This window comes from Sylvia atricapilla, chromosome 3 (assembly GCF_009819655.1).
Source record: "Sylvia atricapilla isolate bSylAtr1 chromosome 3, bSylAtr1.pri, whole genome shotgun sequence".
NCBI classification, from domain to species: domain Eukaryota; kingdom Metazoa; phylum Chordata; class Aves; order Passeriformes; family Sylviidae; genus Sylvia; species Sylvia atricapilla.
Window position 1 is genome coordinate 19,890,792 of NC_089142.1, and position 27,255 is coordinate 19,918,046.

The window sequence follows — 27,255 nt, forward strand, 5'->3', positions numbered from 1 at the left end:
TAGTCATATATACATTTCAAATCTCAAGTTTAACATTTCACCTTCTTTTACCAAAAAAAATCAAAGTATCAGTAGCTAATAAGATGGAACTTTTCAATGAAAATGCTTCAGAAATTGTGTGCATGCACATACTTGCAATGGCTCAGTTACTCAGCTACCCTGAAAATGCCAGAGTAAATTCAATCATTGCTTATGCAGTGGAAAGAAAGGCAAAACATAGTCAAAACCAAAAAGAGTTGTTTGTAGAACAAGGATTGCTATTGTAAAAAAATGAAAACATATGCCCTTCCATAAGAAGCAACTTATTCCTATATCCAGATTCAATATTCCCCCAGAATACTGAGGTCACCTTACACTTTAATCAATGCTGTTTTCCAAATTTTCAGTAATTTCTATTTTTGGCATAACATGCATCTTAAAAATTGAGAAACTTGTCTTTGTCAAAAGAAGTTCAATATTAAAAAAACCCAAACAACCAAACAAAACCAAAATAAAACAAAAAACAACAACAACAAAAAAAACCCCCAAAACCCAAACCAACCAACCAACCAACAACAACAACAAAAAAAACATAGGAGAAAAAAAAAGTCCGAAACACAAGAAGACCTCAACTCTGGAAGACCCATTTGACCCAACTGTTGGTGACAATCTTGTAATGGAAGAAATTACATCAGAACAGGATTTTCCCATGTCACACAGAGTACAGCACAACGTGGCAATAAGCATCTCATATGCACAAGCTGAAGCATATGCTGAGGCTGAAGACTTGGAAAACAGTACTAAGTACAAGGACTCTCCCTGCAAGTGACAGATCAGTATTCTTAGTTTAAAAGGGACAGCATCAAAACTAAAATTTTGAATGGCCCTCAAATACCAGAAAATAAGCAAGACCTCAAGCTAGTGGAAGCTCCTCCATAAGGCAGTCAAATTTACAACCAGTGTATACATTCACTAAGGAATTACATTTTGTTTTTGGTAAAACCAACAATCTGACATACTGCAGAGTCTGAATGTGAAATATAGGCACAAAATAGATTCTCTACTTATTTTTCAGTGTGGAAAACATAGCTATTAACAATGTAATAAGAAAATTTATTATCAGGTGAGCAAAAATTTGTAACAATCTGAATAAAACAAAGTACTGTATAAAGGTGCAATATTGAGCAGATTTGATTTTGGTTTAAACATGTGAGTAAATCATGGAACTGTTCTCTTCTTACGTATAAAATATTTCACATTACCAGTATCATTCTAGTTCTTCCCAGTTGTCAGTAAGGTTACCTTTGCTTTGACGTCTAATACTAACCAGCTTGCCAGCTGATTTGATACTCCACCTGGAACTGTTTCCTGAGCTGGCCAGGTTTGTGTATTTTGTGGAACCTTTGGTTTCATCTTCCCAGCCTGACCAGGCTGTATAGTCACTTAAAGGAGTTGCTGCATCACTGGTAGAGTCAGCAGTGGTAATCTGTGGTGGTTCCCAGCCCTCAATCTCATCTGGTTTCCTAGATGGAACATTCTGCTTTATCACCAAACTGTCCCAAAAACCTGGCTTCTTTTCAGACTTCATCTCTTCCTTTAATTTTAGGTTTGTTCTAGAAAGTAACAATGATGTGGTGATTAATTCATTCATTTAATGATGTATGTAGTAGTTATTAATAAACATTCAAATAAATTATGTTTTACAGTAAGGAGTGCTAATCATTGTCAGCCTCTGGCGGCTCATCCATTGCTGTTAGCTTCAGGAAAACCACCCTCACACACACATAAACCTAAACACAGCAGACTCTTGCAGGGATAAATCAGAAGAGGACTGAGTATGGTCCTTTTCTATTACAAGAGAATTGACACACCACCATCCCTACCTGATTTCTGTGGAGTGAATTTTACAGAGCTGCCTTTGGAAATGTACAAATAAGTATTTTAGGATGCATTTGAACAATTTAGGCCTTAAACCAAACAAAACAAAAAAACCAAAAAATTTTAAAAACCCTAGGAGTATGATAGTAGAAGGAATATGACAATGTTCTAACACCAGCTTTAACACTCACTGTGTTATTCAGTTTCATATATGTTACCACCTTGCCAGTTAAACCTTATATCCTAAAATAGTTAATGTACACAGTATTAGGACTTTAAAGATACCAGGCTTTTTATTAATACTTTCATAAAGATCCACACAATAAGGTGAAAACAGCTGTTTTGTATTTCTGGTAAGAACTCTCAAAATCTCCTTCCCAAACCCAAAAATTAACTGTAACTTCTCTTTCAGACACTTGAAAGGCTACTCTTATTATTACTTCCCTTATCCCATTAAGAATCTTCAACCTGAACAATTTTGCAGCATGAAATATTTAAATCACAGAATGTCAAATGTTTATGCACACCTATATATTACGTATATAATGAAATAATGGGCCACAAGGAAAGGCTGAACACCAGGGGTGAAAGACACAACCTTTAGGGTTCGGTGAGCCAAAAAGCAAATTGAAAACATTATCTGTAGTAGCATATCAATTCCTTAGCCACAACTAAACCACAAACTGAACCTCTTTTAAGCATTTATATTAAAAAAAGCTTTGTTCCATTAATGTTCTATTATTGTTCCATTAATGAAAGCTTAGCTCTAATACATTTAAACAAAAGCAACTCAACCAATAAATTTAAAAATCCCTTTTCCTTTACTGGATTTTGAATTTATGATTTCTCAGAATTTTTGGCTTGCTAAAACCAGCCATGGACTCCAAACACTTCTCTTGTATTTTGTAAACAGCACACTTAAAAGCTGTATGTGTCTTTAAAAGTAAAGTAAAAACTGTGGTATATAATTAAAGGAAAATATCCCAAACTTAAAAAAAACAGGCAGTTCTTCTAGTAATACCAAAATAATTTTCTACATTGGTGATACCTCTGTTAACACACTTCACTGTATTACTTGATTTTTATATTCAGCATCAATTGCAAAGCATTATTACAGGAGCCTTATGGTAGCTTAATAATATAAAATTGCACAGGGAGAGTAGCTGGGAACTTTTGGGAAGTTTTATGGAACAGGCTCAAATGGAAATAAAATATACGGATTTATATTCTAAATTGTTTGTTTATACACATACACGTCCTACATGCATATATATATACACACCTGCATTCTGAAACACGTTTATTTCAAAGTAAACTGGAGCCAAAGCCTGCTACAGCAAGTCTTATCAAAGCTAATATTTGGCAGGAATGGATCTACTGCTATGTAGTATATCTGGTTTGTAACCAAGGCAGTGAGGTAGCACATGTAGGTAACAGGAAGATGGTCTGCCCTGTCCAGGGAGCTGCTCTCACCATACCAGCACACAACTGTGCCAAAACACACCTCAGTGCCAGCAGGGAAGACCTGCAGATCCTAGTACAGCTACTCCATTTAACCTCTCTAGGTGTAGTAAGACTTCAAAAAAGAGAGTAAGGCATGTAAAAAAGGGAACTTATAAACTCAACCATAATTAATCCCTAAGAGGAAAATGAAAGTGTGAGAATGACCCTTTTACTCACCAGCTTTTACTACTTTTCTACAGTAAAAAAAAATATTATACAGCTGAATTTGTTTTTCTTCCTGACAAACCTAAAAATGTTAAAAACATCATCTCTCCTTTACTAATACAGCATGCCTTATTCATTGTAAACTTAATGTACATATAGCTTTGCTCATAAACCTTTCTGTGTCGATGTGACTTTCAGCATTTGGACACTGCTGCTTTTCAGCATCCAGCTCCATTACTTTGCACAGCTATTTCCATTCCAGTGAGTGTATTTTAATAGCAGATAGACCAAATGGTTTTACTCACCCTTTGGATTTGGGAGACTTGCATCCTGCTAGCAACTGCTGTTCATCATCTTTATTGAACATAGACGTCACTTCCTTCCAACCCCGGAAACTTGCACCTTGAACCTACAGAGAGAAGTAAATACTCATCAGTGTGAGGGACAGATTCACAAGCACAGAGTGGGACTGCCACTGACTGTGTCTGTGTGGCAGCAGTGGCTGTGTCTCCTGCATGTGGGGCTGCTGGCAGTGAGCCAGTCCACAGAGCTGCAGAGGATGGCCACGCTCGGGAAAAGAGCTGGCCCAGTTACTGCAGCAAGAGCTCTTCCTTGTGAGCAAACAATACAAATCCTTGGTGCTTTTGTGATGTCCTTGAGTACAGCTGGGCTCCATTTTAATGTAGCACAGAAACAAGGGAATCTGGGCAGCTTTAAGGACAGTCTAAAGGGCCTCAGTAGACAAGAAATGAAACAAACTGTCATGTCTAGAAAGAGTCACAACAGACAGGAGAGTCAATTGCATTATGAAACTCTTTAGATTTAACCCGCTTTACACATCTGTGTCCCTCTTTGTAACCACTAAACTACAACTTCTAGCCCTGCAAGCAAGAAGGGTAAGAGCACTGGCTCACCAGTGCAATGTAAGATGTGGCACTGGTGCACTACAGTGTGTTCTCTAAATTTACGCTGATCATTAAGCATACAGCAGAAATTACTTTTTTAACTTTATTGAAGGTTTGATTCTCCCTCCTTCAAGGAGAAGTAACTAGGTTATTTTTACTTTGATAGCATGCTCACAAAAACACACATGCATGTGCCAAGCACAGAACATGAAAGTTGCTGCTCTTCTTCATAGGATCCAGTAAGAATGGCAGTGATAGTTTGTCAGTGTTACTTGACTATATTAAAAAATATGATACATCATGAAGTATAATAATCAAAACAAAACCACAGCTGTCAAGACAAGCAGGAGTTTTTGACAAGGGCATGTAGGAATAGGACAAGGGGGAATGGCCTTAAGATGAAGGAGGGTAGGTTTAGATTAAATATTAGAAAGAAATTCTTTACTCTGAGGGTGATGAGGCACAGCTTGCCCAAAGAAGTTGTGGATGCCTCATCCATGGAACTGTTCAAGGCCAGGCTGGATGGGACTTTGAGCTATCAGGTCTAGTAGAAGGTGTCCCTGCCCATGCCAAGAGGTGGAACTAGGTGATTTTTAAGATCTTGCCCAACCCAAACCATTCCATTACTCTATCATCTGTTATCTTACTAAAATTCTATTATTTCAGGCCTTTCTGGGATACGTTTGCTACCATAGGAAAAAACACAGCTACAAGCTACACTTAAAAACTCTTTTTCCCTTTAAACTGGATGATGCAATTCACAGATAAGCTGTCTTCTTTCATAAATGATGCTTCATCAAGTAGTTTCCACCTAATAGATTTGCTGATTATGAAAAAATAGAACAACCTTATCATTAGTTTTCAGATAGCAATTCAAGACATAGAACATGCTTAATTTAAAGTATATGTGCCTTTAAAGAACAATACTGATGAAATGCTTGGAGAGAAGCATTTATACACATTCAAAGTAACAAAAAGGATATACCTGTACATACACCTTCTTTAAACTAGAACTTCACGCATACTTTGCCAATGCAATCCCAACGTTTGCTGTGCTCTCTGCATACCCAAGCAATCCTCCAACCAAAAAACTCCAAATGTACCTATATGTAGCCAGAAGCTTCCTATATTTTCTAATATCAGATTTTTTAAAATTTCATTTGTCCAATTCTGATTCACAGATATCTTAAAGAACAATAGTGAGAAAATTTCTATTCACTGGCAAGTAGATAGCATGTGCAGGTTTTCAGATAAATCTTTACAAGCTCTGCATTTTTTTAACCTCTACGTAAACCACTATCTGTACACATTGTACCATTCCTGACATATTTTCATGTCCACAGCATTTGGTGGGCACATATAAAGCTAATAACCAAATTGTAACTGATTTATTCTTCTCTCAACTAGTCCTTAAGAGAAATGTATACCAAACATCTAAGATACACTTCCACTACTTGTTTATTTGGGGTTTCCAAAGGAAACACTGTCAGGATGACCTACATAAGAACACCAATGTCCAAGTAAATCACATTTTGCCAATATGTGACATAACTCATTGCGCAAAGCCTACTACATATTAAACAGACTAGGCTGAAAGAAACAAGGAAGTGCAAGAGTAAAACCAGAATCTCTGCCTACCATGCCTAAGCCTCCTCCTCTCCACCTGCCTGCACCACCACCAATCTCCTGAAACATCTTTTCACTCTACTGACCAGGAGAGAACAGGTCACTCTTGATTGTCTTCTCAGTGGTAGCATACTCCAGAATTTAAACCTCAGTGAAGGAGGAGGTCCAATACACATTTCACACTTCCAGAAGATTTTTTGTAACTACTGAACTGTGTTTAAGACAACAATCTTGTTTTTTGACTACTGACATCATGTAGCTGACAAATAATAATGAAATTCCTCAGAACAGCCTGCTGCATTTCCATGTTTCTTTTCAGAGTTCTTTAAACACTTTTAACCAACTGACAAGTGCAGCTGGAACAGTTACAACTATATCAGCTGGTAGGTACAGCTCAGGAAGGAGATCTTGAAGTCACCATCCCCTGGAACCATGAGTTTGACGCACAGTAGCTGTATAGCCAAAAAGTTCTGGGAACCATCACAAGAAGAACTAGATAAATTCAGACAGGAGATCCATAAATGAATACCCCCTATTTTTAGGGGTGCACCCTCTAGTACCTTAAAACAATGATTCTTGATGTTAGAGGAAGAGGCCCTAGACACCAGCCATGTTGTGCTCTCCCTGAACACCATCTCCTGTTACCACAGTCACAGATTCCCAGAATCTAAATCAGCTGGGAATCACTTACAATCTTACAGAGCACCTGGAGAAAGACCCAATTGTTCATATCCCAGAACAATTAGCTTCCTTGTAATGGATGTCAAAGGAAGGTCAGTTAGCTCAGCAAGCTGACTCCTCACCACACTGGAGACTTGTTTTATTAACAAGTTTTATTAAAACTACTAAAGCTATGCAAAGTATGAAAACACAGTACTGATATGGTCTTAAAGCATCAATCCACCGGCAGGAGCTCTGTATTTCATTTTTATGATGTAACTTGCTACACAGAAGTACTAGTAAAATTTTCTAGGTTTATAAATGTAACTGACCTGATTATATTCTAAAATCTTTAAACTACTTTTCCCTGTGCCATTAGAAAAAGAAATAATTTAACATCCAGAATTCACAGAATTATACAGCCTGTACAGCTGGAAAGGACCTCTGGAGACCCTCAAGTCCAACCCCACCACTCAAAGCAGGGTCACCCTCAGCAGATTGCTAAGGATCATGGACAGCCAGATTTTTAATATCTCCACAGCTGGAGAATCCACAGCTCTCCAGAAACCTGTTCCAGGGCTTGACCATCCTCATGGTGAAAACAATTTTTCTTATTTTTACATTATATTTCTTCTATTTCAGTTTGTGCCCATTGCCTCTTGCGCATTCACTGAGCACCATGAGAAGAGTCAGGCTCCATCTTCTTCACTCTCTCTGCTGCTGGTGTGCAAGCAGAAGCCTTTTTGGTGCTCACCAGATTTCACTCCAGGTGGGTTTAATCCTTCCTAACCCCATCCCTGCATACTCAAAGAGTGTATCTATACTCCCCTCAGGTCACTTGACCCTGCTTCCATCTTTAGAATGCCTCCCTTTAATGCTCAAGGTTTTTCAGGAGTATCACGTTCATCATGCCTCCTGCCACCTTTGCTTCTTTCTCTGCCTGATTTGATGGGTTGGGCTTGAGCTTGGAGTAGATGATCTTTGAAAATCAAAGTTGACTGATAGAACCAGGTGTGCACTCAAAACCAGGTTAAAAAGAATTTCAGTGAAATGTTCACGGGACAGCTAAAAGAACAAAAGGGAGACCACTATTAAGGAAGAGAGAACTATTACTGACTATAGCTGTAACATCAGATGTTAGAATTAGAGGACCACGTTGGATGCTGCAGTCTACTATTTTTCAAAAATGTCAATGAGAAACAAAGCAGAAATTAAATTCTCAAGATGCCATTTCAGTATTCTTTGAAGCAGAAATACAGACTGGTCTCATAGCAGACAATGACAGCAAAGAGTATGCCTATCAGAACAGCAATTAATAAAATTTCTCCTGTATCTCCCACTTCAGGTTGTGAAAACCTGTGCAGCAATGCCTTGTGCAATCACCTAAAAGAATCAGCAAAAAGTGAAATTAAACATATGTATTAATCCATCAACTGGCAAACTACTGAAAAGCCATCAAGGTCTGTTTCAACTGGTATATTAAGAGCTCAAGCCCAGAGCACAGATTCTTTTCCTTCTGCTCCTTCTGGTTTATGAAGTACTTTTTCCCCACCATGACAAAGCTGCCATTTAATTAGTGAATCTTGTGAAACTGGGCGTATGAGCAGTCCCTCCTAGAACACCATGTGAAGGATGTGCACTGTACCCCTGGTCCAGCTGTCTGCCGTTTCTCCTCCTCGCTCCTCTCTCCTCTTTGCCCGTGCTTCAGTATCGGTGCCCATCTGTCAGACAGATCCTCAGAGAGAGGGGATCACAAGGTGGCAGATCTGGTTCATCAGACACTGCTGCTGAAAGGGTGAACCCAGTCCACTGCCTGCTCACTGATTCTGCCTTCCTTATGCTGTGGTTTTGTACCTGTGTGAAGCTGTGGAAAACTGGTTCATCTACTGTCTAAGGCTGCAATGCAAGACGCAACCAAAACTATGTATTCTATTACCATCTGTTAAAATCAGGTGGGGCAGTGATCTTTATCTCTTCCACAGCCCACCCTCCCTTGAGGGGGATATCTTCTGTTAACGGGCCACAGAGTCATACACACTGCATGACTGATAAAATTACATCATCCCATTGTGAGATGCTCCATCTAGGGGGAGGAGCCAACCATTCCTACCTGGATAAAATCTGAGATTCAGAACACCAGGGCAGCCTGTTTCCACTGGATTCCCAGAGGAAGACCAGACCCATCTACACAACCAGTGGACCTTCAAGGAAAACTACACCCTTCTACAGGATCATTGCTTCAACAGAACCACATCTGTCACCCCAGGAGGACTGCAGCCACGACTTAATTGGACTGCTACCAACATCCTGAACAACAGAGTGGCAGGTTGTATTCTGACTCTGCCACTGTTGGGTGTTTTGGGGTTTTTTTGTACTTTTTTATTTTAATTTTTCCAGTAAAGAACTGTTATTCCTATTCCCATATCTTTGCCTGAGAGCCCCTTAATTTCAAAATTATAATAATTTGGAGGGAGGGGGTTTACATCTTCCATTTCAAGGGAGGCTCCTGCTTTCCCTTGCCAACACCTGTCTTTCCAAATCAAGACAACTACTTAAAGCCAGCAGAAACCTAACTCCCTCATTTTTTTTGCATTCTTTTAGGTTAGTGCTAAGAACCAATTCATTACAGATAAAGCATGTGGGATTTAGGGGAAACAGCACCTTTTTTGTAGCACAAACTATTATAACATCTGAAGTAGCCTCTAAAAAATTACAGTAATCTATCAGCTTTCTTCCATAATTGGAGTTTTTAACAGACAATATGGCTCCCTCAAACCCCTAAGCTTCACTCTAATCTCAACCTTCATAGTAAGACTTCAGCTGTTACCTGTATTGATTCAAGTGAATTAACTATACACAAATTGTATATGTTGACTGGAATTTTTCTTTCTTTAGATAAAACAGGGAACAAATGTCTACTGATAGTTAACTTTATAAAATGTCCCAGAATGGGTCAGGACCCCTTGAATTGGAATTCTCCAACAAAATTGATAGGTATTATTACAAAAAATTACTTTATGGGCACCATTTTTCATCACATTAACAAACTCTGATGTTTACATGACTCCTATCTTCCCATAAGAGGTAAACAGGCAAAGACTAATAAATGAACAACCAAGGAGTCAACTAGGAAACTGCAAAGCATCACTATGAAGACTTTTCAGTTAATTTTACTATCAAAGGTAAACAGCTGGCAATTAGGACTCTGCTAGGAGGCAAGAAGGTTCATTAAATATTAGTGTAAAAGGCAAAGCAGGAATACTAACAGCTGGGTATAAACTAAAGTAAGCAGTCCCAAAAGCAAATTTCAAGTTTATTGTGCCCAAAAAGTACACAAATGAATATACACTAAAAAAGAAGATGGTGTAAATTTAACTGAAAACAGGTAAGCTTGGGCATCAGATGGATTGTGGTTAATACAGATTATCTTATAATGGGAGAGGTAAAAAAGCACAGAATTCAATCAAGTCAATGAATCATAACAAGGTTTGGGTCACCAAGTCATAGGCACAAGACAAGCAGTTTACAAAACAAGAGATTCAAGTATGTTTGAACTTTATGCTGACTGTATTAGAAGTGGGTACCAGTACTTTCAGTATATTCCTGTTAGACTCTTCTGCCTCCTGACTGCCAGGCCAGCAGGCCTGTGGAGAAAAGAAATCACTCTTTGCCAGCTAAAACAAGCCACATGACAGAGTCTTAGCAAGCAAAATGAGAAATTACAGGGCATTCTTGCCGTATACCTGCAGTGAGAACGAGCATGTTCAATACCATTGTGTAGTTAAGCAGCTAAACCCTAAAAAGTCCCTGCTCAGCATGTATGAAATGAGATTTCCAGAAATTTATATTTGGACCATGTTTCAGCAGACCTTCACAAGTATTTTCATGGAGGATTGACAACTGGTGAATCAAAATTCTCCAGCTAAGTAGAGGCACTACACAAAACACCTGCAGAATTTTTTTATAAACATAAACAAAAAGAATAGATTTCCCCTTTGACTGAGAAAAAACAATTGTTAATTTCCACCACTCCTCACCTAAAAAAAAATGAAGCTAAAACAAAAAGCTAGAGATAGAATTTTCATATAAGTACCTTACAGTTCAATAAGGTTACAATTAAGTGTTTAACAGTTAAAAATGCCAATCAGCTTTAATTAAAGAAGTATTCTTCCCACATGACAGGAAACCTCTTCAAAATAAGCAAGACAGACAACTGAAATTTAAAAACCAGCTCCCTCCCAAATTTGTCTTACAGATATTAAAGCATTGGTGGTGGGGGGATTTTCTCAATCAGCCAGCCTCTGATGTGCAGACCAATGGTTCTGGTCATGTACCAACACCCTCGAATTCTTCTCAGCAGGGCTGTTCTCAATCCATTCTCCACCTATCCTCTACTTGTGCTTGGGACTACCACGATCCAGCTGCAGGATATGGCATGTTGAACTTGTTGAACATGTTTGCCTTGTTGAACTTCATGAGGTTCACACAGGCCCCCGCCTCTGTTCTGTCAAGGTCCCTCTGGATGGCATCCCTTCCCTCCAGCTTGTTGACAGTATCACACAGTCTAGTCCATCCACAAACTTGCAGAGGGTGGACACAATCCCACTGTCCATGTCCCCAGCAATGACAGTAAACAGGCCTGGTCCCCAAGTCCTCAGGAACATCACTTGTCACTGGTGTCTACTTGGACATCAATCCACTGACTAATTCCTTGCATGTCACACATGGCAGGGCATATAGCCAATTTCTTATCTACTGAATGAGCCATCAGTCAAATCCACACCTCTCCAGTTTAAATGCATGGATATCATGCAAATTCTTTGCACAAGTCCACATACAGACACCAGTTGCTCTTCCCTCATTCACCAATGCCATAAAACTGTCATAGAAGTTTTGTCATCAAATTTGTCAGGCATGATTTGCCCTTAATGAAGCCATGCCGGCTGTCACCAATTCCCTCCTTATTTTTCATTGGCCTTGGTATAGTTTCCAATATGCCTGGCATAGAGATAAGACTGACCGGTCTGCAGTTCCCTGGTCTTCTTTATTTCCTTTTTTGAAAATACAGGTCATGTTTTCCATTTGCCAGTCAGTGGGAGCTCCACCAGAATGCCATAACTTCTCAGGTAGGCTGGAACTGGCTTAGCTACTTCATCCACCAGCTCCCTCAGGACGTACAAATGTGGTTCCATCAGGTTCCATGGATTTGCATGCATTAAGGTTCTTGATCTATTTTGTTTCTCAAAACTTTGTCTCTTTTCAAGATCTGACGTAAAAACAACTGCAGATGAAGTTTCTACTGTACTTCAGAAGCTGAGCGTGGTGGTGACACGCCCAAAGACTGAGCTTTTCAGAGGCCAAATCATAGAATCATTTAGGCTGGAAAAGACCTCTGAGATCATCGAGTCCAACCTGTGACTGAACACCAAATGGTTAACCAGACCATGGCACTGAGTGCCACATTCAGTCATTCCTTGAACACCTACAGGAATAGTGATTCCATGACCTCTCTGGCCAGCCCATTTCAATGCTTAACCACACATTCAGTGAAGAAATTCCTCTTGATGTCCAACGTGAACCTCCTCTGGTGCAGTCTCTTGTCCTGTTGCTGGCTAATTGGGAGAAGAGGCCGACCATCACCTGGCCACAACCTCCATCCAAGTAGCTGTAAAGGTCTCTCCTGAGCCTCCTTTTCTCCAAGCTAAACACCCCCAGCTCCCTCAGTCACCCCTCATAGGACTTACTGTCTAATTCACATGTCCAGGCAGAGTATGAACACATGTTCCAGATTTCAGCATTTTGGAGAGCACCACTGGAGCATCCACGGTTCCTCACTTTGAGATGGCATGAGGCTTTTTAACCACCTATACCTGCCTTTCAAGAGAGCTGTGAGGAGAGAACTAGAACAATTCAGCACTGCTTGTCCTCAATGCCCAATAGGCAGCTTCCTGCTAAAGCAGGATCTAAGACCATTTTCCAAGCTCCACCTGCAGCCTTTAGGATTAGCTCCCACTTTCAGACCTCCAAACCTAAGTCAAAGGCTTTCCTCTGCAAACGGGCATCAACACTGTCTTAAAACTCAGGCTTTAAGGGACCAGGGAGGCTGTCTCCCCAAGGTGGACACACACAATTCATCCACTACCATCTTCAAGAGCTTTGTTGCTCTTCACCATATTGTTTCAACATGGAGACTACTTTATTCATGACATGTGAGTACTGGAAAGGCCACACATGCAATTCATCAGCCTTTTATTAACATTAATGTTTTAGAACTTCTGGAATATCACTGTACTGACAGCTTCTAAGACAACAGAACAACCAAATAAAATACAGAATTGCTTTTAGAAAGAGAAGATGAGAAGGATAAGGTGCTTTCTTGAGAATGCATTTTTAAGACAAGAGGGTTTTACTTTAAAAGACAAAAATACTGCAGCTCAGTGGTGACATTTTTCATTTTTTAAGTCAGAACACACACTTAGCAAGCCTTCCTCGGAATGAATAAGAAAGAGGCAAAAGAAGTTTCAATAGAAAAAAGATTCATTTTAAAATTCTTTCCCTAAACATTTATCATCTGGTATAAAATATATGGTAATTTATGTTTTCATAAAAAAGAATATGCTTCTTCAAAAAGGTATAGCACAATCTGACTTCTATTTTCAATGAAAGTCATGCTGCATCTGAAGAAGAACATAAAGAAGTAACAGAGACAGATGCTCAGTTTATACATATTAATGTAAAGTATCCTATTACACTAATGAACCTATTTTAAAATACTTTTCTTTATACCTATGGAATTTCAAAACAAGTTCTAGCTTATCATAATAATTTCCACTTCTTTCATCTTCTACTAATGTATTTCAGGAACATTAAAGAAGATTCTTGGACACATATCAAGGTAAAAAAAATTAACTTGCATGCCTACTTCTCCTTCCTGAAAGAAATACAAAATAAAATCCTTAACCTCTTGTGGTCAGAGAGCCAGTAGTATTCCATTCCATACAATGGAATAAACAACCCCAAATTCTTCTACTTTTCATGGTTTTATTGCCAGTTGCAGCTAGAATTTAGAATTGCTTCTTTAGACTTTAGTTATTCCTGTAGCTTATTTTCATCTTGTGTTTTAATAGCCATCATTGGGAGGAAGAAAAAGAATCAGGATACCTTCCCTTCCCCATTAATGAAAGCAAATAAGGGAGCTTTCCAATTAGTCCTGCACTACTAATATTACTTCAATGAGAACCCCATGACCAAGGATATAAAAAATATGAATTATAAAATAATAATAATAAAATCATCAGTGAACTATACAAATTCCTTAATCATCTATCCATGAAAGCCTGGCAAGTTTCTAACACACATGGAGTGAAATAAATATATATATGATATTAAATGTTACATTTTCAAAGAACAGGTATTTACCTTTGTTGCAAGATGTGACACTGAAGATGAAACTTCATCATGAAGAAACTGGTCTTTATTCTCAAAAGAAGGATAAAGATAAAAAAAGGCCCATAGTCAGTTTTGGTTTGACAATTAGCACTGACACATTTTAGACTATTCAAAAATGCTTTTATTCTATTTGGCACATCAGGAAAGAAAACTGACAAAACATGATTACAACAAAACTAAGTGAATACCACTACTAAAATACAAATCTACATTTAGAATGATGAAAAATCAAACCCTTAAAGAACCAAAAACCCCATACCACAAAGAGAGAAATACTCTTGCATCATAAAAAATTTAGTACAATTAGTCTGATTTTATCTTAGCGGTAGTATCTTAATTTTTTGGATGTGCACTGATTTTCTAAGTACTGTACTAGATGATGGTTTATGCATTGTCTGTGGGCTGGGAGGAGAGGAATGTCCTGGGATTTTTTCCTCCTTCACATTAAAAGGCTCTACATTTCTTTAACTCAAAGAAAGACTTTCCTCCACATTCCTTTCCCCTCCATGCACAACTATAAATTTCAGAAGAAAACTAGTGTACTAAAGATGCCTGTGAAGGTTATTCAGTAGGGAAGCCTTTCTGTCCATCTCTGAATTAAACTGCTATGTTGTTTGTATTGTCAGGCCCTCCTGTTACTATCAGTGCTCTCTCCAAGACATGGCAAGTAAGATCATGGCTGGGAGTACTTTAGAAGCCAAAGATAAAGGAAGTGGGACATAGAATTCAGGAAATCTGCAATTTTCAATGTTTTCACTCAGAGTGAAAACATTTTTAACATTTCTCATCATTTTTAATGAGAAAAAATAGTATTCCTTTTGTTTGGTTTTTTTTTTTTTTCTCCTCTACATATGACCCCAAATACAAACAGTCTCAAGTACTAAACCAGAACAGCTACATATTATCAAAAATATTTAACCCCAGTTTCAGGAAAAAAAGAATTAAAACAGGAAAGTGGGAAGTGTCTTTGAAGCCCTAGTTCATAAAATCTCCAGTATTCACTCTGGTCCATATTTTGATTACATCAGTCACTTACTGTTTCAAAACCCAAATTTATCAACTCCTTCCTTTTCAACTAAAGTAAATGCTAAGGAGTTGATATGCACTCCACATGCACATATCCCAAGACACCTAAACCACTCATTATCCTGGCTCCTACGCATTGCCAAAGGCCTCCTTCACTTTGCTAACAGCATCAGAAAGAGGCAAGAAAACCAGCACAAAAGTGTTATGTATTTCTAGTCATGTGGGGGCCCAGATGTATCGCTTCATTTTAACAGACTAGCTTCAAATCCCATGCATTTTTTTAGATATATTTACTTATTTATATTTCTTTATATATGTTTGTTTATATACTAATGTTTCCACTTACTTTACAGACACTACTTTATCTTATATAAGGGACAAAGAGCATTTCTAGAATAGAATATGAAGACCATCGCTCTATACTTCAATAGTATTTGTATGCTGGAATAGAATGAGCTGTAGAAAGCCAGATTTACTTGCTGGGATAGAACACAAAGTCAGGAACTCATATTATCATTCAAAATGAGACTATTACTTCCTGTGGATTGCAACAAGTTAATTAACTTCCAAATTCAGTCAGCTGTCTAATGTCAGAGAATTGTAGATGAGATACCAAAAACGAAAACCTTATGATTTGTGTAGTTCTCTCAAATTAAATTCCACTACTTCCACCCCTTTTGGCTTTTTTATTTCTCTACTTTTAAGAGAAATACTGGGAATATTTTAAACGGAAACAGCTCAAACATATTATTCAGAAGTCTCCCTCTTGCCCCTCAACACTCTCAGCTCTCAAACTTTTGGATGAGGTTGCAAAGTCCTAAACTTAACATGATGTAGTCTCTGCTAGGACACAGGGTATGAGCTAGAGAATGTATCACCTGTTTTATTCAAATTCTTCCCAAGAACAAAACAAAACAACCCACACAAACAAACAAACAAAAAAACCCAAGAAAAACAAAATGTACAAGAACTAGGAAAGCTCCAAGGGGAGATATGGTAAGAGGAGAAATTCTCAGACGTCCAGAGCTGGCAGAACTGTAAGTTTCAACAACCAACAATATCACCTCCAGAACAAACAAGACACTGTTAGTACCTTCCAAAGAAATAACACCTCTCATTTTAATTCTTCCAGCTCTCCAAGTATCTTAGGAAGGAAAATAAAAATACAAAAGTGCATAGAGACATCATGTTCTAGAAGAGAGTATACAGTGAAAGTTTTTAGGGGAAAACCACAAGATGCAAAGAGCACCTTTTAGGGGTAGGGAGTCGTCACAATAAAATGTGAATACCATTGTCAACAAAAGATGTAATTAATGATAAATAGACAAAGGAGGGTATTTATTTCCTTCTTTTAAAAAGGGACTACCAAGACTGTGTTGCTGTATTAATACAGTGTTACTACTCCTGGTTAAACAAAATGGTACCTCCTAAAGAATGAGACACACATTTGCAGCAACTATACTCATGCAACCCAGGCTGATGGTAAGTGGACAACACAAAGTTTAAAGAGATGAAATACAAAGATTGAAATACATTAAACCCTCAAGAAAAAATTGTGAGAATCCAATCCCTAAAATAAATTTTTTGGGGCAGAAGACTGATCACGTATTCATAGTATCATTTTAAATAGAGCGCTGAAGAAGAAGGAGACCTGGATAACAGCAGAGTGCTTGTGATGTCCATCAATACATCCCATGCATTGTCCAAAAACAGCCTGTAGGTTTGAATTCAGCCATCTCCAACAGACTAGTTTTGAAATTTTGCGGAAAATCCATCCTTAGTGAAAGCAGAGAGGAGCAGACTAATGCCACACAGCAAGAACAGAGTGGGAGAGGAGCAGGTATAGGGGTTCAGAGCCCACATGGCAGAGAGGAACCTGCACACCCTGCAGGAGGGATGAGCTTTGTATTAATAAAAAAAAAAAAAAAAAAAAAAGACAGAGGGAAAGAAACAGCAGAGGGAGGGAGGGGACCAGTGCCAGCACCGAGAAAAACCCAGCAGGAAAGATGAGAGATCTCTACAACTCACCTTCCCTTCTCATCCACAGAATAATTTGTATTTTTAAGTGATACACATTAGTACACCCTTCTCCTGATACATATTCCCTACTTTTGTTGCCATTCTGATGAGGGAACCTATGATTTGGTTTATCAATTTCCTTTAGAGGACAATCTACTGTGCAGCTACATGTAAAAAAAGCTCATCTTCACTCTTTATCATGCTGCATAACACAAAGTGATGCTGGACACTTACAAATTATTTCAGTGTATTTTAGTCTGGTTGGTTTACAGTTATGACAATTTGGGGTTTTTTACTTCAATTTAAAAGAAAAACCTGGACTACATTACAGTATTTAGATATTTCTAGGTGAAAACTGTAACACTAGTGGGAAATGTTGATCAGCAACTTGAATAGCCCTCCAGTTCTGGCAGGGGAAGGTTGGTATGCACAGTGTGTTTTCATAAGGAAACAAGTGCCCTTTTGTTGGACATACTGCAAACCATAAGGTACTCAAGGGACTAATTCAACTAGCACACAAACCTTTTTGTACAGAGATCAGAATTGTAATCTGCTTCCCTCAGCTTCCTTTGTGGTAAAGTAATTAATTAGTCTCTTTAGATCATTCACTTTCATAATTCAGGCCAAGATGAAGAGTGCTGAACATCAAAGAGTTAAGGCAAATAATAGCATCATTTCGTCCTGCATGCCCTTCTTGTGCTCTAGTAAGTAAAATGGTATATTATCGATTTTCTCCATCCAGCTGTGGGAGCTTCCTATAATACACACACACATTAGCTGTGCAAACATGAGAGTAAACAAGCTATTGTTAAAAGAGTAGGTCCTTTTGGAACAAATTCTCACCCTTCTACTGACTTATTGCATCCCCTCTGCCTATCATCACATCTCATCAAGGACTGCGTGCAATATGAAGTCTAGGCTGTCAGGCCTGTAAGTGTGAATTAGACTATGTACCACAAATGCATCATTTAAGTAGGAAAAAAACCTCAAAACAAACAGCACCTGAAGAGATACACTCTGGAGAAAAATTTAGCATAATTTCCAGTACTCCATAAACCTACTAAATAATTTAGTGATAGGAGAGGGGAAGGTTTAAAAAATAAATTTTAAAAAAATCACTCAGGAAATCATAAACTTGAAAGTCAACCTCTGAAGTTGGAAAGATTCCCAAAACACTGATTACAAACCAAACAGTAGAACAACTACATATACACAGCCTGACCAGAAACAACACAGATTGGGAAGAGGAGATCACACAGCCAGATCATCACCTTAAAATACAGCTAACAAAAGAAAATATTAAGAAGAATCTTAATAGAATGTAAAACGAAATAAACAAGACTAAAGCTGATTATTAATGCAAAAGTCAGTCTGCTTATCTAAGTTTAGAAGTGAATCAAAACCAACACAAAATACACTCAAACATGAGTAAAAAAAGAAGTTATCGGTAGAAGATCAGTGGCATTTGGCCTCATTTTTTTTTTTTTTTTTTTTGCTGCACCTCTAATATACACCTGAAAAATTCAATGCATGGATATATACTTTCCAAGTCAGGAAATGTTGCAACAGTGATCAAATGTAAATGAGCACTGAAACAACTCTTCTACTTTCAATATTCCTTTAGCACAGCTGAAAAACAAAGCTGAACTGTACCTGAACACCTACACAAAACTGAGCATGCCTTCAAGGAAAAACAAGGCTTTCTATTTTAACAAATAAAGGCCGCATTACTCAGCCATACATCGCTTTCGTCTCGGACATGAGGCTATGTGTTCAGTGGAAAAACCCAGTACTGAACTGTGAATTGCCTCTGCTCCTTTCTGGCAGAGATAGCCTAGACCAAGATCAAGATAATGTGATCAGCCTCAGCCATATTTCATCTACTGTTGGATCTCAATCTTCCATTTGTATGTTCCTAAAGCAATGAGTGAATCAAACCAGCCATCTGGGCAGGCGGTGTAAATTGAAAATTTCCTTTTAATGTCATCAATGAAAATAATTAACCTAAGCATTTCTAATGTCTTGCTTAACAGTAATTTGGTATTTTAAATTCTTTTTTCTTTCTTCTATAAACAGTACTTTTCCACACCACATTGCTCCCTCTACTTAGAAAAAATATCTTTATTATGACAATAAAGTATCTAAATAGTGGCAGTGACTCCTATGCTGCAAGTTTCCTCTGCCAGTCTTCAGCAAAACTGAAAATAATTTTGTTGATAAAGAAAAAAGAAATGTAAAATATAAATGTGTTGAAGAATATACTTTAATTTTGGCATATATTTTGTAGACAATACTAAATTGGAGACACGTTTTGAAAATATAGTTCATCAGATCATTTCTAAACGAACTTATTTCACTCCACTAACTTAAAAAAGTCTGGGTGACTACTTCAGATACAGGAGATAACCCATCCAACATATTTGAAAATACTTCCATCTTCTAGGCTTCAGCCTCTCATAACTGCCTACTATTCACCAGACCAACTTAGAGGTGAAAACATGGAGAAACAGGTTTTCATCTGTCAAACAATTTTAATTTATTCCGTATTAATAGTATAGATGATGTTCTTTTCTTTAGCATCTACAGCTGTTAAGAACTCGCTTAGCATTTTCAAACTGTTTCATTCAACCACTTCAGTTATTGTTTCACATTCCATTACGTTTTAAAACAGAATATCTAAATTATTCCCATATTTTTACTGTCAATTGATATAAACGGCCAAATGTACCAGAGAAGATTAATTTCAGAATGTAAGTATTTACACAAGAATATTTCTGTAGTTCTGCATTTTATTGGCATTACAAAGAAAAACATGGGAACACTAGATTCCTATGCTGTTTTTATATCAATACACAAGGTTACTCTATTAAGCATTCACATTACTGTGCATCTCTATAGTAAGAGATTATAACACATCTTACTCAGACTTTGCCTCTATGAAATATTTTTGGAAGAATATTAAAGATTGATCACCTTAAAATATTAAAAAATCTCATATGTCATTAAGAATTTAGCTTTACCTAATTTATAGTATTTGAAATATGCTTCATGAAATGGAAACAGCTGTATTAAGATCAAAATCCATCAGTGTCTAAGCTGAAACAAATAAGGTCAGATAATCAATTTTAATTCAATTTCTGTAACACTTCAACTATTCCAGTGCAGTTTTCAATTTTGATGAAATTTCCAGCTGAAAATCTGTCAATTATTTTTAACAATCTAGTTATAGCAGAAGTTCATATTTGCTGTTTCCTTATCCAGAAAACAAACCAATAGATGCTAATTCAAAAGGCAGTAGCTGACATACAATTCTTACTCAGTCATGGTATTTGCCATTAATCTACATGTCTCCAATAAAGGTCTTGGATGAGTAATGGCCATATTTTCCTAGCACAGTTTCTGCAAAATGGCTGAATGCATCATTTTTTGCTACAGTGTTCAGCAGCACACGTACAGCTTCCTTTTGATATGTGGCTTTTATCACACGTGCAGCGATCACACATTTTCCTGGAGCTCCTCACAGAGAACAGTAACAAAACTTGCTGGAAATGTACCTTTGATGACAGAGCTGGAAGAAAATCTACCTAGTAAAGCGTTCAGCAACTTCTAGTAACTCTGCTTATGTTATGGATCTCCCCACACAATCTGGCAAACAGTTGCTATAAAAGCGAGGAAATCATTATAAACCTACTTTAACAGGAAAGAATTAAAAGGATTCATTTGTTCTCAAAACCCATTACATTTTACTTTGTATACTGATGGTAGGAAGTCCAGCAGTGGCAGGAGAGTATGGCTCCAGAAACCTCACAAAATCCCAAGAAGATGCAACAAATAACTTAGGGAAAGCAGACCTCAAGCAAAGCTGTAGAGGAGGAGTTGATGGTGGGTTTGTGGATCAGTGGGAGCGGGTAACTCCGAGTTAGCCTGGAGAGGAGAGCAGACACAGCTGCTGCTGGCAAACCCAGGCAATCAGAGCCAGCAAAGCAGAACTGGCTCGAGGAAAGGTACAAGTGATGAAAGTGACAAATGAGCAAGAGGAAAGGGATGTAATAAGAAAAACCTTGAACGCAAGGACAGAGATTTAAATGCAAACTTCCTGAAACAAAGGGCGGCCAGCTGAAGAAATGGAATCTGAAGGATGAGGACTTAAACTTTAGGCCATAAGCAACAATGTCAGCATCAGTAACGGAATTTGCAGGAACTAGGGGATGGGAAACCACAGTATAGGTATTAGAAGCTGCAGAGGAAGTAATCACCATCAGCAGGGGAAGTGAGGGTCTGCACAGGAATTTCAACTGTCTAGACAGCAAAGAAAAATAATTTTTGAAAAGAAAAAAAAAAAAGAAGAAAATAGAGAAAAGAGAGTGAGAAAGAAAGTGGAGTTGACCTGGAATTCATGGAGGAAACAATAGTAAAGTCTAGGACACAAATTCTCTTTTGCACAATAGATAAAAACCACCAACAACCTGCAGGTTCCAGCCTTGGCTGAAAGAAAAAAAATATATATACTGATGGTGTGTGCAGCAGGAGACCAAACAGACAATACGTGCTTTGCAGACTTTTAAGAGTCAGAATAAGCCAAGAGAGAGGGGAGAAGAGGTGAGAAACAGGTCTGATCCCAGTCAACTGTGGAAAAAATGACAGTATACATTAAAAAGTGAAGCACCTCAAAAATGAAAAGGATTTAGAACTTAGAAAGCCTAAAGCCCCAAAAGACACTGTCAGCTCTGTAAAGCTCCAGAAAGACTGTGAGAAATAAACAGGACCCACTCAAGAAGCTGCTGAAAGATTATGTATGTGACGAGAAGGAGGAAAAGCAGGCAGAGGAAGAAAGGCAGGCCAAGGAAAGCTCAGGAAAGTCTTCACTGACAGTACCACAATCTAATGTTCAAGAATGATGACAGAATACAGGTGATGGATTTTAGCCAGGAAAATGCCACTGAAATGTCACAAGAACAACTCCAATGAAGAGGAAAAAACCAGGCTAGCAGAGAGAAGGTATGATGGGATGTTCAGAGTACTGAAGGCAAAGCCTAAGACACACACAGAAATTGCCAGAAAGTGAAGGAAAGGCATTAGACGGATTAACATTTTCTACTTTTTTTTTTTTTTAAATTAAAAAAATACCCTTATTCAACATATTAGTAAAACATAAGAAATGCTGCTCAGTTCCCACTCATTTCTGCAGGGCTTGTCTGAGTTCAACTCATTCCAAGATGAAAGGCAGTATTAAAATTGTACCAGACACTTAAACATCTTCATTAAAAGAGATAACTAAAATTCTGTATAGCCAACCTTCAAACATCCTGAGCAAGTCCAAACAAAATTCAGCATGAAACATGTTTTTGCACACATTCTCTTTGAACATAACAAAAAATACAACTGCGGAGAACAGATCAAGGCTAGGGTTCGGAAATATTTTTACATGAAAGACAAGAGTTTCATTAGATAATATAGGTCAGACTGACACCCATCCCCTCCCCTAATATATAGATGTATTTTAACATGGAGTGCCATTTTACGTCAGAGCTACACACGATATTGACACAGCATCGACATGTCTGAGAACTGATTAGATGGTAGGACTGCAACAAGAACAACTTAGCATAGCTGCCAAAACAATGCCTTCCAGAAATCAGAACCCAGCAGTTTTCCCTTTCCAAAAATACAACTACAGTTTAAAACATAATGACTATATTCCAAACTGAGTGCAAGTTTGGCATGCACCACTGTACATTTCTAGCATATTTTCAGAGAGACACACAAAAAGCACGTTAATTTCATCTCATATGTGTGTACTATTTATGCATGTCAAATTACCTTCATGCATCAATTATAACTTAAGTGAATAAAGCACCTTCATAGCATAAATTAAAAATACTTATGCTTCAAAGCATAAATTAAAATTACCTTCTAAGATACAGTCTAAAAACTGGTCTAAAAAAAACTTCACAGTAATCCACACATTTATTTATACAAGTACTGTTTCAAAATTCACTTGTCTTTCTTATCTCAGGAAACACCTTACTATTTTAAATAAGTTTTAACAATTCAAACTAGCTGAATGTATGCAGAAACTTTTGCTAAAAAGTGGCCAGAGGCTGACAGTTCCCTCCCTTTCAATTTTCATGTTCTAAAATTTGTTTTTGTTCTCCCCTGGAAAAAAGTCAAGCCATTCTGTATAACACAAAACTAGAACTGTCAAAACTTTTTTTTTTTTTTTTTTTTAGATCAAACTAGACCTTTCTATTTAAGAACTACGAGCATCTACAAATTCAAATGTCTGCTTAAGCCCAGATCAGACTTCCATATCTAAATAGGATGATTAAAATTTCTCTAGAGTAACAAAGGCGGTTTTTGTATTGGGCTTTTTTTTTTTTTTTAAACTTATAGTAGACTAACTCTTTGTTGCTGTCTGCTACTGCAATGTCCTAATTATTAGGTTGCACAGTGAGAACTCCTTCACTCTTTCTCAGCTTTGAAGAAACAGTATACAGAACCAACATTTCATTATACTGGAATACTTTCAATGTGGTTTGCTTTAATGACATAGATGTGACTACCAATTTCTTTGAAGAAAAAAGTTTCAGCTTTATTTATAGCATGAATGGTAGAAGCTTAAGGATTTTCTTCCCACTTGCTTATTAAAAATGAAAATAAAGACAAAAGATGGTTGTTGGGAAAACAACACATGATAAATCAAAGTCAAAACACAATTACTCCGGTTCATCTTCTTTTTTACCAAATGAGGTATCAGAAAAAGCAATTAAATCTAACAAGTCAACTTCTGCATGAGATCTAAAGCTGGGCCTCTTAATTTACTAAAAAGCACTCACACTAATTATCTGGATTTTGGCCCCAGTGATAAAAAATTAGAGAAGTCCTGGATTCTTCTCATCTTGATGAGGTAATCCTTCATTCACAGCAGGCTGTACCAAAACAACTTACACATACTGAGGCATCCTCATGCACAGCTAAGGTACCACAAGAACTGCCTCCATAACTCCCTGAAGTTCTCGTGGTGCTACTGTTCTCCAAAGCCAGGGGGTTGGCTGATGCAGCAGCAGGCAGTGCAGATCATTACCAAATCCCTCTACACATTACTAGATTTCACTCCCTTACAACCATATTATTGGGAGAATAAAACAGGATCTGATGAAACATCAAAAATTTCAAATACTAAAAGCAAGGAACATGAACCAGATCAGCTACAACAAGCTGAGCAAGTGCATTTGGTTACCTTGACACCTGTCCCAGCCATGGTTTAGACACATTGTACCTATGGCTGACCTAAAAGCCGCCCTGATCACAAGAATTACAATGTCAATCAAGTGGTCAGGGCTTTCTATATATTCTGTTCTTCCTTAAAGTGTACATAAACTCTAAAATGACAACTGCTAAATATTTTGGGCAGGGTGTTGCACTCCTTTCAAAAGATTCTGATTTTAACAGGCAAAATAACTAATAGCTTATAATCTTCACTCCAAGCTACACTACAGTTGTGCTAACCTTACTTTATCTTCAAGAATATTTCATTCAGTGACTTAGAATAATTTATTTTTCTCCTGCCACCCCCCAACACTAAAATCAGCATCCCAGTTCCACAGGGAGTTGAAAAGGAATTTTCTTAAAGTTCATGAAAATGAAAACCTTTTGCACAAGAAATCATTATCATCACCATTATAACTTGAGACTTCAACTAATGGAAGAGAGGCCCAGGACCGTAAAAGACAACTGTACTGGACAAAATAAAATAAACAAACCCCAGCCTCTGCTGCTAGAAGGCTGGGAGAATTGTCTGGACAGAAGTCTGAAGAATCCTCTCCTGACTGGGAGGCTATGGTCAGGAGGAGCCTCAATGAGTGCTTGGACCATTAGTGATAGAGAAGAGGAGCAGCAAAGAGTCAGTGGCATTTACTGGAAGCTTTTGGTGGCCTTTGGTGTTCGAGGAGGGTTTCAGGAAGTGAGCAAGTCTATGAGGGCTATGATAGTACAAGCCAGTAGCTTAGCAAAAACTGTGGAGTCTTACAAGCACCTGAGGACAGGAACAGTAGGAGGCAGAGGTTAGATGTTGTATGAGAGGTTGGGGGAGATACTTCAGGTCACCTCAAACCCCACAGTCCCCCTTCCTCCACTGAAGGGGGTCTCATGTCCATTCTTCTGCAGGAGATCCTAGTCATCCGTATGACTCCCCACTGCTGCTGTCAAAGAAGTAGCAAGGGCTATGGTCCTACTGTTTACTGTACAGGGGCAAGGGCAAGGCAAGGCTAAACTGGTGATTGTGGCTACTGGAAGATGGAGAGAATAACTGCTGTGACTGGGAGAGGCTGCTCTTCAGCAGTTGTCACATGTGTTGACAGCTCACAGCACCTGCCAACCAGAAACTTAAGGTGAGTATAATTTATCCAGACGCACTCCAACTCTTTCAGCAAGACAGGCAAGATAAACATGCGGTCTATCAGAGGGCTGAGAAGACTTTAGTACCTCCTTTCGAAAAGAATCCTCACTGTTTTGCAACCCTGGGCAACTGCTTACTTCAGAACCTCTCAAAGTAACTCTGTGGCAACAGAAGATCAGTGAGGAAGCTGTACTGGGCAGCTTAACAGGCTCCTGAGCTGCAAGGATGCTTAATTGCTCCCGAAGTTTCTGAAAGCAAGTCAACAAACTTTTTCTTTTAGTTGTTTTCCCTGATACTTAACTGATACTCGTTCTTTCAAGTTATATTTGTTGAGAAAGTCACTGTTGGTATTTGACACTTAACAACAAAAGCTTTCAAACAAGATTGCAGCTATTTAAAGACCGTGAACTACCATTACTGAAACCATAGAAAAAAGCAATCCTGCCAAAACATCAGCGCTCTACACAAACGCGCAAATAAAGTTAAGTTCTTAAACATTCTTGTTTTATGTATCGTGCTTAACAGATGGGTTGCAGTGCCTCTGCCTAGGGTTGGGAGATAAAGTACCCTGCGGTATGAAGCCACTGGAATGAAGGACAGCAAGTCCCACCAACGCCGGAGGCCGGCTGCTGGAAGGAAACAGGGCTGGATAGGCCAGACAGCACCTCAGAAAACCAGGTGACAGTCGCACGATCCGCTCAAACACTCCCAGCTCCTACCAGGGCCAGCCTGGCGGCACATCGGGGTGGGAAAAGTGATTACTCATGCCGCCGGAGAGCAGGGCAGCGGGAGCGGGGCCGAGCCTCACGACCCCTCCGGACCGGGCTCCGCGCTCCTACCTGGGGGGCCGCGAAGGCGGCGGCGGGCGGCGGCCCGCGGGGACGCGTCTCCTCCTCCTCGGGCGAGTCGTCCAGCAGAACTTTGCTGCTCTTGTTGAGCTTCCACATGGCGGGCGCGGGGACGGCCCCGCTGCGTGCCGGCAGCGAGCGGGCCGAGGCGGGAGCGGGCGCTGCTCCGCAGCCCCGGCCGGGGCGGCTGCGCTCGGCAGGGCTGTCACCCCGCCGGGGGCTCCCGGCCGCCAGGGACGGAGGGAGGAGGGAGGAGCTGCCTGGCGGCGCCGGGAGCCCGCCCCCCGCCGCTGCCTCGCCCACCGGCCTGCGGATGGAGCCGGGGGTGCGGACGGACGGCCCGCGGCGGGCCGGGCCGGGCCGGGAGCCGTCGCCCCTCCGCGCCGCTCCTCACCTGCCGCCGCTCCCCGCCGGAGCCGCCGCCGCCCGCCGCCGCGCCGCCGCTGCCATGTTTGCGGGGCGGGGGCACGGGCAGGGGGCGCTGCCCGGCATCACCGCGGCAACAGCGCCGGGCCCGCCGGCAGCCTCGCCCCGCAGCCTCCCGCAGGCACGGGACGGGGCCCGAGGATAAGGACTCGCCGAGCGCCGGCCGGTGCTGTGGAGGGTGCGGATGGCGCTGCCCTGCCAGCGGCGGCAGCGGGATGTCTGTGAGGGTATCGCGGGGCGCTCGCAGGTGGAGCTGGAGCCGTCAGGGTAGCGGGAGTAGCGGCACCCACAGAGCGCCGTAGATGGCCCGACAACTCTGCAAGTGGCCCTGGCTCACCGGGCCGTGTGCCCTGCCTGTGTCACTGCCGCTGTG

The 27,255-nt window shown here is 39.5% G+C and overlaps 1 protein-coding gene across 2 annotated transcripts; it reads right to left on the bottom strand.

Annotated features, from left to right (window-relative positions):
• Positions 1-568: 568 nt before the first annotated feature.
• On the bottom strand, positions 569-26,684 carry TDRP (testis development related protein). 2 transcript variants are annotated; one of them, XM_066314896.1, is made up of 4 exons: positions 26,448-26,684; positions 14,136-14,195; positions 3,831-3,934; positions 569-1,592 (listed from the first exon to the last, which is right to left on the bottom strand). In XM_066314896.1, exons 1-4 carry the CDS (start codon positions 26,553-26,555, stop codon positions 1,247-1,249), a joined length of 618 nt encoding a protein of 205 aa, XP_066170993.1. In that variant the 5' UTR covers positions 26,556-26,684; the 3' UTR covers positions 569-1,246. The 2 variants fall into 2 exon arrangements, with proteins under 2 accessions (XP_066170993.1, XP_066170994.1); XM_066314897.1 differs by lacking the exon at positions 14,136-14,195.
• Between the last annotated feature and the right edge of the window lie 571 nt (positions 26,685-27,255).

What these genes read in the sequence shown, in the direction of transcription:
- TDRP (XM_066314896.1), bottom strand. Translation starts at nt 26,555, where the DNA reads ATGTGGAAGCTCAACAAGAGCAGCAAAGTTCTGCTGGACGACTCGCCC. An exon ending in CCGCCTTCGCGGCCCCCCAG is followed by an intron (nt 14,196 to 26,447) that starts GTAGGAGCGCGG and finishes CCTTCTTTTGAG; the next exon opens with AATAAAGACCAGTTTCTTCA. An exon ending in AAGTCTCCCAAATCCAAAGG is followed by an intron (nt 1,593 to 3,830) that starts GTGAGTAAAACC and finishes GTTACTTTCTAG; the next exon opens with AACAAACCTAAAATTAAAGG.